This window comes from Balaenoptera ricei, chromosome 15 (assembly GCF_028023285.1).
Source record: "Balaenoptera ricei isolate mBalRic1 chromosome 15, mBalRic1.hap2, whole genome shotgun sequence".
Classification (NCBI taxonomy): domain Eukaryota; kingdom Metazoa; phylum Chordata; class Mammalia; order Artiodactyla; family Balaenopteridae; genus Balaenoptera; species Balaenoptera ricei.
Window position 1 is genome coordinate 21,732,005 of NC_082653.1, and position 17,439 is coordinate 21,749,443.

Below are 17,439 nucleotides of genomic sequence, written 5' to 3' on the forward strand. Positions count from 1 at the left end.
ATTGTAAGGGTGAAGCTGAGGACACCATGGCCAGGTCAGTTTTTCCATCTGCAAAATGGACACATTGGGAGGGCCCTCCCCAGTCAGGTGCACTGCTCTCTGCCCCCCACAGCCTGGGACACCCAGGTCCTGCCTCGGAGAGGCCACCCACCATACTCAAAGGGCCTAAAATGTCATGCCTGCCCCTTGACATTTTCCCTAAGTCCCCTGTCCTAACACCCCCTACCTCAGCCCCTCCCATCTCAGGGGATTCTGGCTCTGCCCTTCCTGGGCTTCATGCTAGACGCTGCTCATTTGCCATTAGTCACCAGCTGGTAGAAAAGCTGAGACCATGTCCTTATTACGGTCCCACCCACTACCACCTAGCCCTCCCTCCCCTCCCAGCTCAGCCATCCAGGGCCATCTCTGGTCTGGAGGTCCCTTGTCCTTAGGGAATAGCTGAGCCCAGCCAGGGCTTGGGAGCCCAGCTGTGCTGTAACCTCAGGCAGTTTCCCCAACCCCTATGAACCTTAATCCTTTTCCTTTTCTTCCCTTCCTTCCTTCTTTCCATCCTTCCTTTTACTCTGACTCATCCCTCCCTCTCTCATGCCATAGACATTTATTGAACGTCTACAGTACACCAGACACCATGGGTCACAAGCATGGACCACTGCTCTGACCTCTGAACCCTGGAAGAGCCAGCCCAGGCTTTTGAACCAAGCCCGAGTTCCATGCCCCGACTTACTGACTGTGTGACCTCGGGCAAGTCACTTCACCTCTCTGAGCCCCAGTTTCCCCATTTAATAAATGACTAAAATCATATTGTGAGATTTAAACAGAATATCTGACTGGTAATGGGTTATTCCAAAGTTGTAAAAATTCACCTTTGTCTCCACCTCAAGGCCTGGAAATCCTTATGGAATGAAGGACTGACCCCTCGAATGGGGGAGTTCAGGCATCAGTCAGTGAGCCTGGGTCCAAGACTTACTTACGAGGCAGGGAGTTCTTCTAAGAAACCCCCAAATATTGTAGAACATGCAAATATTCTACCTTGTTTGCAACCTGCTTCACCTACGCACGTCAGAATCTCCCTTTTGTGGGTGAAGGGGAGCCTTGACTCTTGATGACATCATCATAAAAAGGTTTTAGGTGACATTTACTGAGCACTTACTATGTGCCCCCCACTGCACAGACATTATCTCTAATTCCCAGAAGTGGTGATTCTTATCATACCTGCTTTATAGATGAGGAGATTGAGGTTTGGACAGGTCTAGTAATTTACCCAGGATCACACAGTCAAGAATGACCTCAGCTGTGCCCTGCCCTGCACTTCCCCTGTAAGGGATGATGAAGGGTCACCTTCTGCACTGTCTGGGGACCTTGAGCTCACAACCACCCTCCCTGGGCCTCAGTTTCCCCCTCAGTAGAATGGTTTTGAATTTTTACTTGCACAGTGAGGTAAGACAAGGCAGGGTTTCCCAACCCCTCTGAGCAGATGGGAAAACTGTGGCCCAGAGTGAGGCAAGGGCCCCCTGGTCACCAGGCCTGGAATCCTGGTCTTTGGGTTCAGCCTGTGGTCTGGTCTTTATCTGTCACTTCTTGGAAGCCAGTTCTGACTCAGACTGCCCTGGGATTGATTGCTCAAGAGCCTTAATCACTTAGGTGGTCATAGTTCTACAGAAACAGGGAGAGGAAGGAAGAGGCGGCAGCTGGCGTGGTCAGGGACGGGTCTGGGGCTCTGTACCAAGCCCCATGCAGGGCACCAGGAACAACCTGATGGGTAAAAAGCTTCCAGTGGATTCCTGCCCTCCAGGGAGCTCCCAGGTGGGGGTGATAAAGGGAGATTAGTGCCAAGTGGAGAAGAAATGTCATTTCCAAACGGAAAAGAATGGACAAAGGCAAAACCCATCCTTGCATGTGGGGCAGGTCTGACTCTTGTAAAAACACTGAGCCTGCAGCCTTCCTTCTGCAGAGCCTGGCTGTCCCCGGGCCTCCTGTTTCTCCTTGAGGTCCCTGCTCTCAGGGCCACGTTCTGGGACACATGGCATTTTAGCTCCAAAACTCAGAGGCCCCAGTTATTGAGTGCTCACTATGTACTAGGTGCCCAAACTCAGTCATTATGGTTGAGTCTTACTTCAGGCCTGTGAGGGAGGAATTCTTGTCCTCATTTTGCAGAGGGGGAAACTGAGGCCTGAAGAGCCAAAATACCTGCCCATGGCTACATAGTGGGATCTCAAACCCTGGCTTCTTGACTGATGTTCGTGCACCCCACTCCTTCCTTTGAGCTCTCGCTAGCTGTAGGGAACAGTTTCTACAACAATCTATAAGATGGGGCAGTGACAAGGTTCACCCATTGGGCTATTTTATGGGTCAGCAGGGCCCAAAACTGTTGTAAGTTTGTTCACTAAGACCTCAGGCAGGGTCCATTTGACTCAGGGACACACATCTACTAAAACAACACAGGTTTGTTCCCTGCACTGTGTCACACAGGAACGGAAACTGGGGCCAATTTTGTAGCCTAAATCCATCAATAGATATGGAACTTATTCTGGAAAAAGGGCTGGAGGAGGCTCACAGGCCCCTGCCTCTCCAAGGACGCTCCCTGTTCAGGACTTGTGGTGGGTAAGAACCATAGGAGGCTGGGGAACCAGAGGGAGAAGAATGGGTGATCCCCCCACCCACTAGGGTGCTAGGAGTGAGAGGTCAGAGGTTGAGTCCCTGGGACGTTGGTTTTGTTTCCTTCTGGCACAGGCTGGACCTGAAGGAACATCATCAGTAGAAGGAGGGAGTCGGGGAGGGGTAAGTGGATGGATGGATGGATGGATGGATGGATGGATGGATGGGTGGGTGAGTAGATGGATGAATGAATGATTAGCTGGATGGACCATTAGATGGATAGAGGGATGGATGAGATAGAGGGATGTCTCTGGATTTTGCGACAGAGACAGGTGTGTTGTGTCTGTCTTTGTGGGTGTGTCTGCATGTCTGTACGTGAGGTCATGTCTGTCTGTGTGTCCGTCTCCCAGTATCTGCACCTTTGTGTGTCTGTAAGTGCCCCAATCTGATTTTGTGTCCACCTCTGGTGGTGTGTGGTCTGTGTGTCTGTGAGCTGGGTGCATCCGGACACCTGCTTATTTGTGTGTGGCTCTTGGTGGGTACCTGTCCGTGTGTGTCTGGCTGTGTCTATGTACAGGCATGTCTCTGATTTTAATCTGATTTTCTGTCCGTGTCACCGTGTCTGTGTGTCCAGGTTTATTTGCCGTATCTGTCACAGTGTGTCTGTGTCTCTGTGCGTCCACAACCCTACGTCCCTGATTGTGTGTCTGTGTCTGCTCCATATGTATCTTTATCTGACGGTGTGTGTCTTCTTGATTCCGGGTCTGACCTGACTGGGGGTCCATGTCTGTGTATCCAAGTATGCCTGTGTGTCCTGGTGCAATTGTGTGTCTGTATCTGTGTGTGTGTTTCTGTATCCAGGTGTCTCTGTTACCCAAGATCTGACTCTGTGTATCCAGGTGTGTCTGGGTGTCCCGGTCTGTGTGTCCCCGTGGCTGCCGTCCCAGCCCTGCGTTGTTTCCCCAGGGGGCGCCCTTGCCCAACCTTCACTTCCTCCCTCGTCTCCTGACCCCCGGGGGCGCCCCAGCCGGCTGGTGGAGAGGAGCGTGGACCCAGACAGGGCACCGCCGCCCCGCCAGGTCCCCGCCTTCCCGCGAGGCCCCGCCCCTAGCCCGCCCCTAAGCGGGCTATAAGTTCACCGTCGGTCTCAGCCTCTGCATCGCCGGTCGCTAGTGGTCTGCACTTGCAAAGTCCTGCCACCGGTCTGAGGAGCACAGCCACCACCCGACCATGGCCGAGGGTGAGTATCAGGGTCAGCGCCTCTGCGACCGCTCAGGGGCCCCAGGTCCAGCCATCCTTACCTGGTCTCTGTGGTCCCACCGGTGCAGTGGGGGTCAGGACCGGGCTGGGCTCGATCCCTAAGTCCCCGATTTGGAGCTCAACATGTGGGCTGGGCTGGGTGAGAGGTGCTTGGCTCCCAGTCCTGGCTCTGCCTGGGGCCTCAGCTTCCCCATCCCCAGGGCATAGTCATTAACCTCTGCCTTCCTGGATCAGATGAGGCAATGGAACGTGAAGGCGTGCTATGAACGGTAAAGTACTGTGTTAGCAGACCACTGTCACTTGTCCTCCTTCAGTTAGTGGGAGCTGCCTCCCTGCTGTGTGCCAGGCGTTAAGCTGTACAGAGGGTGCTGGCCTGGACTCACGTATTTAGTTTTGGTTAGTCCATGGTGATGTGTAACCCAAGCCTGGCTGTCTCCTTGGCCTCGGGGGCCAGAGAGGAGCTCCCAGCATCCTATGGGGGAGAGGCCTGAGAGCAGATTTGCTCTCCTAGGTCCCTCCCTGCCCTCAAGTTCTGCAACCCTGGTCCTTGGCCACTGGTTGAGTCTCAGTTTCCCCTCCTGTAAAACATGGACAGTAATGCCAGTCCTCGGTACATCTGTGAGGGGACTGGAGAAGGGGCTCAGTTCATTTCCTACACACACACACACACACACACACACACACACACACACACAGGCAGGGCTACCATTTCAGAGGAGGGATTTCTACGATGGGGGATGCGCCTGTACTAATGCTGCTGGACTCAGCATCCTGGCTGACTCTTGGGTCAAGTCCATTTGGAGGTGGCCTCTGTACCACCTCTGCAGCCCCCAGGAAGGAGGGTGGGCAGAGGGAACATGGAGAGGGACTCGGAGCACGTGGGGCAGGAACAAGCAGGAGGAACCACCGACGTGCCTGACCTGCTGTGATCTCGGGCCATCTTTGTCCCTCTCTGGGACCCAGCTCCCCAACACATGCGATCGAAAGCCAGCTCAGGGCTGGCTGTGACGCGTCACCTAGGTGGCCACTTGTGCCCTATGCAGTTTCCCACCCTGTCCCCAAGAGTGGGGCTCAGTAGACCTGGGGGACTCTGGAGATGCCAATTATGATGAGCCCCCTGCCCCATTGCCAGAGTGGCCACTTCCTACAGGGGTCCCGGTGGCCTGGAAGACCTCGGGTCCTTTCTCAGTGCAGAAATCCTAAGATTCTAGACCCCAGTGTTTCTGCACCTCTAGAGCTGGGCATGATTTCTGGAAATCTTTCTTCACACAATAGAGTGAGAAAGCGCTGCATCTGCCCCAGACCAGGGACTGACCATCTCTCTAAGGTCTCCTAGGGGGACAACAGTGGCCTCTTTCTTGCTTAAGCTCTCTGGAGTTGAAGTTTCCCAAAACAGTGTTTCTTCACCCCAGCAGGCCAGCAGGAAGTTCTTCCTTGTGGCTAGCGGAGGTCTCTCTTGCTGTGATTGCAGGGGCCTCAACTTCCCCCAGGTCTCCTCCTAGGCTTGAAACAACACAAGATGTGGGCAGGGAATGGGAGGAGTGGAGGGAGGCAGGGGGATGAACAACAAATCCTGAACTGTGAGTGAGGTGGTTACCAGTGTGGGCTCCCGAATCTACAGCCCTGGATTCAAACCCCAAAGCTTCAGCTTGTGCTTGCCATGAGACCTGGGGCCATGTGATGTCTCTGTCTACAAAATGAAGAGAGTGATAGTAGCTGTGTAGGTGGGTAGTTGTGAGGTTTAAGTGGAGATAATCCATGTCAAAGCCCTCGGCAGTTACTGGGCAATTTGTTTGCGCCTCATTTGGGGGATATTCCATGGCGGGAGGGAGGAGACCTGCATGTATGTCCCTGTGGAAGGACCCACTTGCTGGGTGACTTTGGCAAATCCCTGCCCCTGGGCCTCAGTGGGACCACATATTCTTAAGGGTCCAATAGTTCTGAGCATCTCCCTTGCCCACTCCTCTCACCCTATGGTCCCCCTAATCTTGACCTTGATTAGGTCAGATTGAGCTTGCCAAGGTTTATGAGATTTGACCCTCACTCTCCCATCACCCCAATCCCTCCCCTGGTCTTCAGCTCCCTCTGAAAATATGGGAAAAGAGAACTTTCACATATCAAACTTTTGCCCTGGGCTCAGCCCTGGGGAAAGGGTGTCCTCTGCTAGACCTCACAGCAGCCCTTTGACGCTTCAGAAAAGGAGGCACAGAGAGGGAGAGACACCTTCCCCGGGATCACACAGCAGAACAGCAGAACTAAAACTCAGGTCCAGAAGACTCCAAAACCTCTGTTATTGAAAAAAAATTTTTATTATGGAGAATACTGAACATACATAAAAGTAGAGAGAACAGTAGAATAAATGCCTATGTTCTCGTCACCTGGTCCCAACTACCACCAACTTATGGCTACTGTTGCCTCCTGCCCTCACACCCCCCAACCCATTATTTGGAAACAAATCCCAGGCAGCACATCATTTCATCTGCAAATATTTCAATATATCTTTCCAAAGAATAAGGACTTCTTTTTAGACATAAACAAATTAAAAATTCCTTAATATCACCATTATACATCAGTATTCAAATTTCTAATTGCCTCATGCATGTAATAAGTAGTTTTTAAAATCAAAATCCAAATAAGGGTCACACAGCACAGTGGGTTGTAATGTGTTTTAGGTTTCTCTTAGTCTATAGGTTATCCCTTCAACTTTTTTTTCTTGTCTTTTCTTTTTTTCTTTTGGCAATTTCTTGGTTAAAGAAACCGAACACTTTACCTATAGTTTCCCAGAGTACGAATTTTGTTGATTGCTTCCTGGTTCTGTGTTTACATCTTCCTCAGTCCTCTGTATTTTCTGGAAATTGGAAATTGAACCTAAATGGCAAAGCCTGTGTAATTAATCGATACCGAATACCACCCCCCTTTTTACCAAAAGAGCCCTCCAATCATAATAGACTAGCTCGTGTTTAGTAGGCATTTATTATGTGCCAGGCACCGGGCTAAGTGGCTCACCACAGCCCTGTTAGGTGGGTCCTGCTGTCCCCACCTGTGGACACACGGGGAAAAGCGAGGCCCAGAAAAGCTGAGTTGCCTGAGGGCCCACGGCTGGGAGGTGCAAAGCCTTCCCCACTTGCCACAGTGAGCGCAACCTGTGATTAAGAGCTGGGGAGGGAATTCCCCGTCGGTCCAGTGGTTAGGACTCCGGGCTTCCACTGCAGTGGGCCCAGCTTCGATCCCTGGTCGGGGAACTAAGATCCTGCAAGCTGCGCAGCACGGCCAAAAAAAAAAAGAGTTGGGGAGATTCAGGCCCAGTTAGCCCCTGGGTGACAGCGTGGGTGGGGATTGGGAAGGCTGGCTCCCGGGGGCGCCCTGAACCCGGCACGTCCGGGGAGCTCAGGGCTCACAGCTGGCTGAGGGATGGAACCACGGCTCAAGCCCCTCACTGCCTCCACAGATCTTGTTCTGGAGAGATGTGACCTGGAGCTGGAGGCCAATGGCCGTGACCACCACACGGCTGACCTGTGCAGGGAGAAGCTGGTGGTGCGACGGGGCCAGCCCTTCTGGCTGACGCTGCACTTCGAGGGCCGAAACTACGAGGCTGGCATGGACAGCCTCACCTTCTGTGCCGTGACCGGTGAGTCCCACGCCCGCACCTCCCTGTTCTGTGATTTCGTTGTCCCCTGACAGACCATGGGACAGGTGACGCCGTTCCTCTTCGCCCCCTGAGAAATTCCCAGCAGTCATACCCCATTTTACAGATGAGGGAACTGAGGCCAGAGAGTGCAGAGATGTCTCCGCAGGCCACTCAGTCTTGTAGATAAGTCTGTGCTTCTGGATGCCTGGGTTCCTGACCACCTGTTGTCACCAGGGTTGAGGAGGAGGTTTGCCGCCACACAGGTCCATCGAGGTCCTGCCTGCCTTTTCCCACATCAAAACAACTTCCCAATTCTTATCAACAGCCGCCCCTGCAAACCCACACAACCTGACGAAGCCTCTGGGATCAGGCCCAAAGGGGGTCTGGTTGGTGGAGAGAACCCCAGCTGGCTCCAGCCCTCTGAGTGGGCAGTTTTATGTTCCCCTAGTTGTATCTCTAAGCCTTGGGAAGCTGCCTCAGGCTCAGGGGCTGGACAGACAGACCTGGGTTCTGGTGTGGACCAGACTGCCTACCCACTGTGTGACCTTGGGCAAGTTGCTTAGCCTCTCTGAGGTAAAGCACTCCTGGTGGAAGGTCGTTAGGTGAGAAGGGCGTGACATGAGGGAGTGCTCTGCAGATGTTAGCAGCTGTTTGCTGGTCTTGCTCCAGGGACTCCAGTGATGGATGAAGGGACATTGAGGCCCCAACCACCCCATCCCCAGATGCCCAGTGTCCAGTCTTCTTTGCTATTCCCAGGAAAGTGGCCTTAAATGCCAAATCCCTGGGTTTGGCTTCCGATGGGAACCACTCCCTTGAGGTCAGAGAGGGGCCGCCTGGCTGGGACTCTGGCCCAAGGGTGGGAAAGGTGAGCTCTAGCTCTTTCTGAGGTCTCTGAGGCCGGAGAGCAAGCAGGCTGAGGCCCATACTACCTAGGAGGCCGTTTGATAAAGCTTATCACAGCGCCTGCAGACCGGCCACGGATATCCCGTTCATCCCTTTCCTCCCTCCCCCTTCCCTTCTGGCAGGAACACACCTACTAGCCAGGGCACCCCCCCACACACATACCCAGCATCCTTGGGGTTCTTCCAATAAATCTGAGGGGCCTCCTGCAAGTCTCTGATCTTTCCAGCCTCAGTTTCCCCCTCTGTAAAGTGGAAGGCTGAATCCATGGCAGTTAAGGGCTGGGTGTGGTGCCCTGAGAAGTGTCAGGCTTGGCTTGATGAAAATCACATCTATGGTGTATGCATACTCATCCTGAATCCTTCTGTTCTGGAAGCGTAACTAGCACCCATCTTACAGATGAGAACTCTGAGGCTCAGAAAGGTCAAGTTACTTGCCCAGGTCACACAGTAAGTTAGGGACACAGCAGGATTGAAACCCTGACCCCAGAGTGATCTGAGAGCAGGGACATTTACTTGTTCACCACAAGTGCCTGCCAGCCTCAGTTTGTTCCTCTGTGAAATGGATGGTCGATGAACTGCCAGCTTGGGTATTTCCCACCTTGTTTTCCTTCTTTCACTTTCAAGGTGTCCGAATTTCTTTCTCCTTCTCCATTTGTCTAGGCAGCCTGACACTAGGTCATGAGGCCCCAAGTTCAGGGTTGGGGCCACGGGGGACGCAGGCAGCTGACCTTCTTACCCCAGCAACTAATCTCTGTTCTCCAGTCTCTGCCAACTTATCTCAAACCATAGCCAACCTGCCCTGGTAACGTCCACAGCCCCCGGGGCAGCCACAGAAGGCACTGTATCTCTGGGTGCACTCAGCCTCCCTGTCTGGGCTACCAAGACCCTCCTGTGGGCTGGGGAAGCTGGGAAACAATACCAGGAAGCGGGGCTTTCTGCCTTGAGGCCTGGCTTTGGTCAGCCCCCGACCCTGGGCCTGGCCTGGGCACCCTGCCCTAGTGTTGGAACATTCTAGCTTATGATCAGCCTGTCCTACCTCTTCAGGGAAACTGAGGCCCAGAGAGGGGAGAGAGCTGGCGAAGGTCGCTCAGCAAATGGGGTGTGTGACCTGACCCCATCCATGCCCAGATGCCATGCATTTCACCCTGACAGTTCGAGGCCGGACAGGCTCTGCTGTGGGGTACAGACCACAGTGGACAAGCACCATCCTTGTTAAGGAATAAAGCTCTGCTTCCCCGCAAGGCGGGCCAGGGTTGGGAGGGTGGGTCGGGTGAGAGTGAGGTCAGCCTGAAGCAGTGAAAAGAACCCTTATGCAGCTAATAGAAGGCTTGACTCTGGAAGGTTCCCCTCATCCACCCCACCCAGCCCCTCACTGCCATGGTCGGGGTAGTGGCCAGGATCCCTCAGGTCTCCAGGGTCATTTACCCAGAGGGGTCTCTGCGGCACCTCTAGCCCCACAAAGAGTACCGTGTGGAACCGCAGCCAAGGAGTTTTCTAAGCCAGCTTATGTGAGCAGCACTGGGGCCAGGGGACAGCCCGTCCTCATCTCATCCACCAGGACCCCTCAGAAGAAAGGGGTGTGTAAGTGCGTTTATGTACACGGCTGCCGCGGGACAGAGAGAAAGGGAAATGTGTTTCCTGGCCTGTCCCCGAGGGTGGTGTATCAATAGTGACGGTGGCTATGGTACCTGGCCCAGACCATTACCATGGAGACCAGATCATTGATCATCCAAACAGAGTCTTTTCTGAGAATGAAAGGGGTGCCATTAAGAATTATGCTGAAAAAAAAAAAAAATTATGCTGGGAGAGGGAGGAGATATGGGGATTTATGTATATGTATAGCTGATTCACTTTGTTATAAAGCAGAAACTAACACACCATTGTAAAGCAATTATACTCCAATAAAGATGTTAAAAAAAAAAAAAGAATTATGCTGGGACCACAGGCATAAAATGGGACTATCCTGGGAAAACTGGGACGTATAGTCACCCCAACTTTACCCCTTTCGGTCTCAGTTTCTGTATCTATGAAGTGATTCAAATGAACCAGACACTTACTGCATTCCACTCCAGTCTCAAAATCTGTTATTTGACCCGAGAACTCTGATTTGTAATGGTCTCTTTGGATGACACTGGGGATAGCTCATATTTACTGCATAATTACCATGTGCTAGTCACTGCTTTAAACTCTCACTGGTTCCTCTAAACAGCATTAGAAGGTGGTAGTGACAATAATAAATAATAACTATTATTTATTGAACACTTACTATGTGCCAGGCATCTTGCAATGTGCTTTACAAGGGTCACCTTCTTTGAGCCTCACAACGACCTTATGAGGAGGTACTGCAATTGACCTCATTTTACAGATAAGGAAACTGAGGCACAGAGAAGCTAAATAGCTTGTCCAAGGTCACAGAGCCAGTTTCAGACCTGGAGTCGAACCTTTCCAGACATGAAGTCTAAGCCTGTTTTCTTCTTTGATGAGAAAATCGCAGATCAGAGAGGCCTGGTGACTTAGCCCAGGTCACACAGCACTCAGGGTCTAAGTGGTGGAACCAGACCTAGGCTGGCTCTCGGGCCCCAGTGCTGCCCAACTTCTCCCCTAAATACTGACTCTGGGAGACAGGGAGCATTTAAAGGCTTACAGCTGGCTCCTGGCACTCAGACAGGGCCCCAGAGGCCTGTGTCATGCCTGTTAGTTCATATTTATATTTGGGCATGGGAGTGGGTGGGGCTGGCAGGTAGCCCCTCAGTGAGCAGGCCCCCATATTGTCAGTAGTGGGAGGGCAGAGCTGCAGGGAGGGAGATGCAAGAATAAACAGAAACCCTCCTGAGCAGCCACCCAACCAGGCAGAGAAGGTTTTGTTTCTTCTCTCCGCCGTCCAAGTCCAGAAAGGGTGACCAGCCCCCCTCACCCTCGCCATGACTCAGACCTGCCTGCATGGGCTAGGCCCTGCCCTCCACCTGAAAAAGAGCCAGTTCAAGGCAGGCTCTCACCACACTGAGCCCTGAAACCCCCCCAGTAGGGAGCATCCCTTTTGGGAATGAGAGGCACCATGGGGGGCAACCCAGGGCCTAGAGATGTGGACTCGGCTGTTAGCTTTGCCGCAGACCCCTGGGATGTTTTTGGGAGAGCCCTTCTCTCTGAGCCTCAGTTTCCCTCACCAAGGGGTCTTGGGGGAAGCAGGAAGTGCCAAGGTGCTTTGTAAAGTGTAAAAGGCTGTAGGGAGGTGAGGGATAGTTCTGGCTCTTCGTGGCTGCCTATGGAGATACAGAGGCAAAAAGTTGGAGGGGCCCTTGGGAGATAGACACCTAGACCTGCATTGGCCAGCACCCTCTGCTAGCCAAGAGCAAGCAGGCTTTCAGACAGGCCCCACTGGGGACATCAGAGGACCAAGGTCCCGCTCTACTCAAAGTCTCAGCTTCTTTTTCTGAAAGTTAAAGGATTTAGGCAGGAGAGGAGGACCTTCGGGGAGTATCTTACCTAATTCCTGTCCATGTTACAGATGGGCAGACTGAGCCCAGAGAAGAGAATGGTCTTCCCCAAAGTCGCGCCAGTCCAGAACAGTGTGACTGTGACCCTGTCCCAGGCCACACTGTCCCCTCTCCCAGGAGGAATCTCCCAGGAGATTGAGGACGTGCTGTGTGCCTGCAGCTTTTCATGTATTCCCGCAAAACCATCCTGCACATTTTGGGGTCTGATCCCCATTTTACAGATGAAGAAGCTGAGGCTCAGAGAGATGAAACCTGTCGCCAAAGTTCCCTCAATGGTTAGTGACAGAACTAGGCCTCAAACCCAGGCCCAGGGGACCCCAGACATGTGCTCTGCTCCTGCCAGCCCTGGCGCTCACCCTCCCTCACCACCCCTGGCTCACGGCCCCTGCTTTCTCCCTCTGCAGGCCCAGCCCCCAGCGAGGATGCCGGGACCAAGGCCCGCTTCGGGCTGTCCGATGCGGTGGAGGAGGGTGCCTGGGCGGCCACGGTGGTGGACCAGCAGGACAGGGCCCTCTCGCTGCAGCTCAGCAGCCCAGCCAGCGCCCCCATCGGCCTGTACCGCCTCAGCCTGGAGGCCTCCACTGGCTACCAGGGCTCCAGCTTCGTGCTGGGTCACTTCACCCTGCTCTTCAATGCCTGGTGCCCAGGTGAGCTGCGCTTCATCCGCGGGTGGGGGTGGGGAGATGGGCAGGGCTGGACCCACCCATGGGAACCACTGAGGGTGGGGGGATGGGGCAGAAGAGACATCCAATTGAATTGAGTGAGGCCTACTCTATACAGTTCCGGGCTCCAGCCTCCCAAAGACCTTGTGATGTCAGAGCTCATTATTCCCATTTACAGAGGAGGAGACAGGCTCGCGGAAGCAAAATGACTTGCCCCAGCCTACACAGCTACCAAGGGATCTCACCCCGTGTCTGAGGCCCTGGCACTGTGAGCTGGGCCTGGAGGTGGCCTGGGTTCAGAAGCCCCGTTCAGGAAAGGGCTGCCCAGTGGATGCCCAGGGCCGTGGCTTTATGCCTGGTTGTCTTTCGTGGGGCTCTGTTTTAAATCCCACCAGACTGGCTTGGGGAAGGGAAACAGGGAGGTGGAGGGGCGGGGTACCCAGGAGAGGTGGGCAGGAGCAGTTTGGTCACCTAAGTGCCTCCTTATACGCTCTTTCAATGATGTCTCTCAACAATCCCCAGGGGGAGAGGTTAGCATCCTCGTTTTACAGACGGTAAACTGAGGCTCAGAGATAAGTGGCTTTAGGCAGGTCCTTCAAGAAGCAAGTGGGCGATGCTGGACAAAACTAGAGAGTCAGGGAGAGGGCTGAGTCTGTCTTGAGCAGATGGGAGGAGACAGGGGGGCGCCACAGGCCTTCCCAGGCCTCAGTTTCCGCATGTGACTTACAAGACAGTGGGCTCTCTTTCCTTCCTGCTCCTACGTAGCCCAGCAGAGAGAGGTGCCCTGTGGGCGGGCCCAGTCTGGGAATGGGCTGTCCCTCCTCAAAGCCCGGGCCCAGGGCAGAAATTCTGGCCTCTCCAGCATCAAGACAACCAGCTTCCTACTAGGCCACTGCTTTCTTTCTTTCTTTATTTTTTCTCCATTTTGGGGCATTTTATTTGAACAGAAAGATTTTTTTATTTTCTCTTTTACATACTTTGGCTTTTATTTCTAATTATAACAGTAAGACATGAGAACACCCTCTTTATAAAAGCTTCAAGCACTACAGAGGGACAACCCCCCCTTGACTCTCTTCCTTGGGAAACACCATTATTAGATGTCTTTGGGGGGTTTATCTCCTTAGATTCCAATGTATGTGCCTGGAGATGTCACTGTATTTTTTTTTTCTTCCAGTTTTATTGAGATGTAGTTGACATACAGCACTGTATAAGCTTCAGGTGTGCAGCATAGTGATCTGACTTACGTACATCGTGAAATGATTATCACAAGTTTAATGGACATCCATCATCTCATATAGATACAAAATTAAAGAAATAGAAAAAAATTTTCCTTGTGTTGAGAACTTTTAGGATTTATTCTCTTAAGAACTTTCATATGTAACATACAGCAGTGTTAATTACATTCGTCATGTTGTACAAGACCTCACTGCATTATGGGTTTCCCCGTCTTTCTTAAACATAAAAGAATCTTACCATATACATCAGTCTACAACTTGGGCTGGTTTTCTTCTCCCTCAACTGTACATCTTGAGGCTCTTTCCGCATCAGGCTGCAGACATCTGCTCATCCTTTTTAAGAGCTGGGAGTGCCCTGGGTCTTGCCGGGTGGATGGTTCATTAGTCTGGCTCCCACCCACAAGCATGAGTTGGTCCCCTGTGGCTTATCAGAAGGAGGAGCACCCTTGATCACATGCCCTGTGGCCACACGGAATGGTTTCTCAGGACAGAAGTGGCCTTGCTGGACCCACTGTCCACTCATTTTGATTTTAGTCAATGTGAACTTACAGCTAGTTGGCAACCCTGTCCGCAGGGCAGGAACGTGGCAGTGCCCCTCCCTGACCCCAACACCATGGGGTTTCAGAGTTCAGAAATGGGGAGTGAGGGTCTGGGGGATGTCCCCTTCCTGTGGCCTTGGCCCCTCCCTGCCTGGAGGGTTGGGCTGACAGTCAGCCAAGCAGCACAGTGACTAAAGGGACCCACGTCCCAGGCCAGGAACTGGTGATGCGGAGGCAGGAAGTTGGGCTCAGTGGGGGTGGGCGCGCTAGGGGAGGAAACTGCTCTCCCTCTCGGGGGAGGGGGGATCTGCCCGTGACCTGGGGGCCTCCCGTCCCTGAGCTCCAACATGGTCGGGATGCCCCAAGGCTCCACCTTTACCAGCTAGAGACCTGAGCGGGGACATAGTCCTGGCTTCCTGGGCTGCGGTGGGGACAATTCAACATGTGCTGACACTTTCACTGGATGTGAAAGTACCGTGGGCTTTTCCTTCTCTTAAATTCTTCCTCCCACGCTTCCCGCTGATTTACAGCCACATAGTTCATTTATCTGAAGGCTGATGTTTATTGCGCAATCTTTAGAGCCACAGGGCAGGATGCAAAAGACACCCAGCCACTTTCACATTTGCTTCCTCCAAGCTGTAAGGTTGCTGGTCACTGTAGAGGAGCCCAGGGGTCTGAGGGGCCGGGCAGCTGCATCCCAGGCACTGGACATGTTTCCCCAAGCTGATTTCAGTAGGCACGCTGCCTGGGCCCGCCATACTTTTAGGGACCCATGAAAATGTGTTAATTTCTTTTAAAATCAGAAGAAACAAAATGAATGTTCAGGCCAGAGAATGTGTTTTAACATATAATATTAATATGTTCATCATTATACCAATGCAGTCATAAAATATATTTTTGGTTTTTTATTTTTTTGTGGAGGAAGGAGGCCACGGAGGCAAAAATGCCCAGAGCCGACCAAAGTCATACCTCTGGATTTCCCCTTCCCAGCCTCAATTTCCTCACTTGTGAAGTGAGGATTAGAAAGGCCAGGCTAACCTTTGCCTTCCTGTCATCTGGCCCCACCGCCCCAGGTCCTTTTCTGTTGTCGCTAGCCACAGGGAACTAAGTGCCCTGCGTTTTCCAGCAGGCGCACCTCTGCTCTCTCTGGTCCTCTGCTTAGAATGTCATCCAGGCAACCTTCAGAAGCCAGCTGACCGCCAAGCTGGACGAGGACCCTCCTCCCCTGAGCTGCAGTGACCCTTTCTTGGCTTCCTCTCCACCTGAATGATGCTTCTTCCTCGCACTGGCTCAGGGCTTTAGCTTGCAAAGCACCTTTCAGATCTGGGATCACATTTTACTCTTAGGGAACACAGTCAGGTGGCAGGAGAAGAACTGACCTGCCCAGGGTCACACAGCAAAGGAGACTCAGAGCTAAGGGGTTCCTGACTCGTGGCCCAGCGAGTGTGCCTCTGTCTCTTGTTTTGACATCAGTTTTCCCATCTGTAATATATTCTTGAGCCTCAGTTTTGCCATCTGTAAAATGGGGTTTCCAAGGATCCCTTCCACATGGGGCTTTTATAGAGATTAAACAAGTTAATATATGTCATACATTTATCATGGGTCCTGGCACGTGGCAAGTGTTGGATAAAAGACATTGTTGTCACTGATAATACCTTATCTCACCGATGTGGGATTATTAATTTTTTTTTTTTTTACTTTTTTTTGGGGGGGGATTATTAATTAATGATTAGTTTTCCTGATTAAAAGAGAGAAAGGCCTCTGAGAAACTGACCTGGCCCTGGGGAGTTGGCACCCCGGCTGCCATGTCTGTGGGGAACCTGGGCCTTGCCAGACCTAGAGTTGAGGCCCTTTCCTTTTCACCCACAGCGGACGCTGTGTACCTGGACTCAGATGAGGAGCGGCGGGAGTATGTCCTCACCCAACAGGGCTTCATCTACCAGGGCTCAGCCAAGTTCATCAAGAGCATACCTTGGAATTTTGGGCAGGTAAGTCTACACCCTGCCCCTCCCAACCATCTTAGGCCCACTGTGTGCTGGGTCCTGAGTCTGAGACAATCAAAATCAAAGTCAGAAGTGTGAGCAGGTCTGAGTCACCCACGCCATGCTGTCAAAGATTCAAGAGCCCTGAAATGGCTGGAGGCTCAGAGAGGGCCCAGGCCAAGCCTGAGGTCACACAGCAAAGGGTGGCCCTATCCACTGTGGGAGCAGCAGCTCTGGATTCAAGGTGGGAAAGAATAGGAGGGCCTTTGAGAGTTGTGGGGCTGGCAGGTGCTCCATGAGGGAGAAGGGGAACATTCAAGGCCATGTATCAAAATAATGGGCAGCATTCGAGAAAGCTTATGATATGCTAGGCATGTGCTGAGAGGGGCTTTAAACCATTATCTAGATCAGTGGTTCACAAACTCGAATATATGTCAGAATCACCTAAAAAAATGGGTTAAAACACAGGTTCCTGGGTCCCATCCCTAGTTTCTGATACAGTAGATCTGGGTGTGGGCTGAGAATTTGCATTTTTAACAAGTTCTCAGGTGATGCTGATAGTATTGATCCAGTGATACTTTGAGAATCACTGTTGTATCAGCTAGCTACTGCTGACTAACAAACAAGTCCAAAACTTGGAGGCTTGAAAAAACAATCATTCATTATTTCTCATAAATCTGTGGGCCAACCAGGACCTGGCTGTCTAGGCTGGGCTTGCCTGATCTCAGCTGGTTGGCTCATCACTGTACCATGTGATTCCTCCTCTTTCAGCAGGCCAGCCTGGAATCAATGCTCTTATTTCCTCTACTATCCAGCACCCCATAAAAATTCTTGAGATATTGCTGAGAAAACTCATGAAGCAAGAACCATCACACCCCTCGCCCTTCAACCTCCTGATGTATTAGTGTGTTGGCCTCCTGGGGTAGGGTTCACCTTGAGACTTCTCTTAGCAGCCCCTGGATCAGATTCCATGTTCAGGACTAGAGAGTCCTGCCCTGGGATCATAGGATGATCCCTGAGATCTGGGGCTCTGGCCTCAGTTTCCTCTTCTGAATATTGGGGATAATAATTGCAAAACTATCTGCCTCCAAATAACTGCAGAAACCCTGTAGCCCTCTGTGGGATGTAAATGAAATGGTGAT

At 52.3% G+C, this 17,439-nt stretch overlaps 1 protein-coding gene across 1 annotated transcript in view; it reads left to right on the forward strand.

Moving 5' to 3' along the window:
* The first annotated feature begins 3,748 nt into the window (after positions 1 to 3,748).
* TGM2 (transglutaminase 2) overlaps positions 3,749 to 17,439 on the forward strand; it is a 32,225-nt gene continuing 18,534 nt past the window's right edge. Inside the window, exons 1-4 of the mRNA XM_059898981.1 lie at positions 3,749 to 3,835; positions 7,304 to 7,483; positions 12,284 to 12,526; positions 16,185 to 16,303. Coding sequence (XP_059754964.1) covers positions 3,826 to 3,835; positions 7,304 to 7,483; positions 12,284 to 12,526; positions 16,185 to 16,303 — 552 coding nt within the window. The 5' untranslated portion in view covers positions 3,749 to 3,825. The remainder of the gene's footprint in view (positions 3,836 to 7,303; positions 7,484 to 12,283; positions 12,527 to 16,184; positions 16,304 to 17,439) is intronic.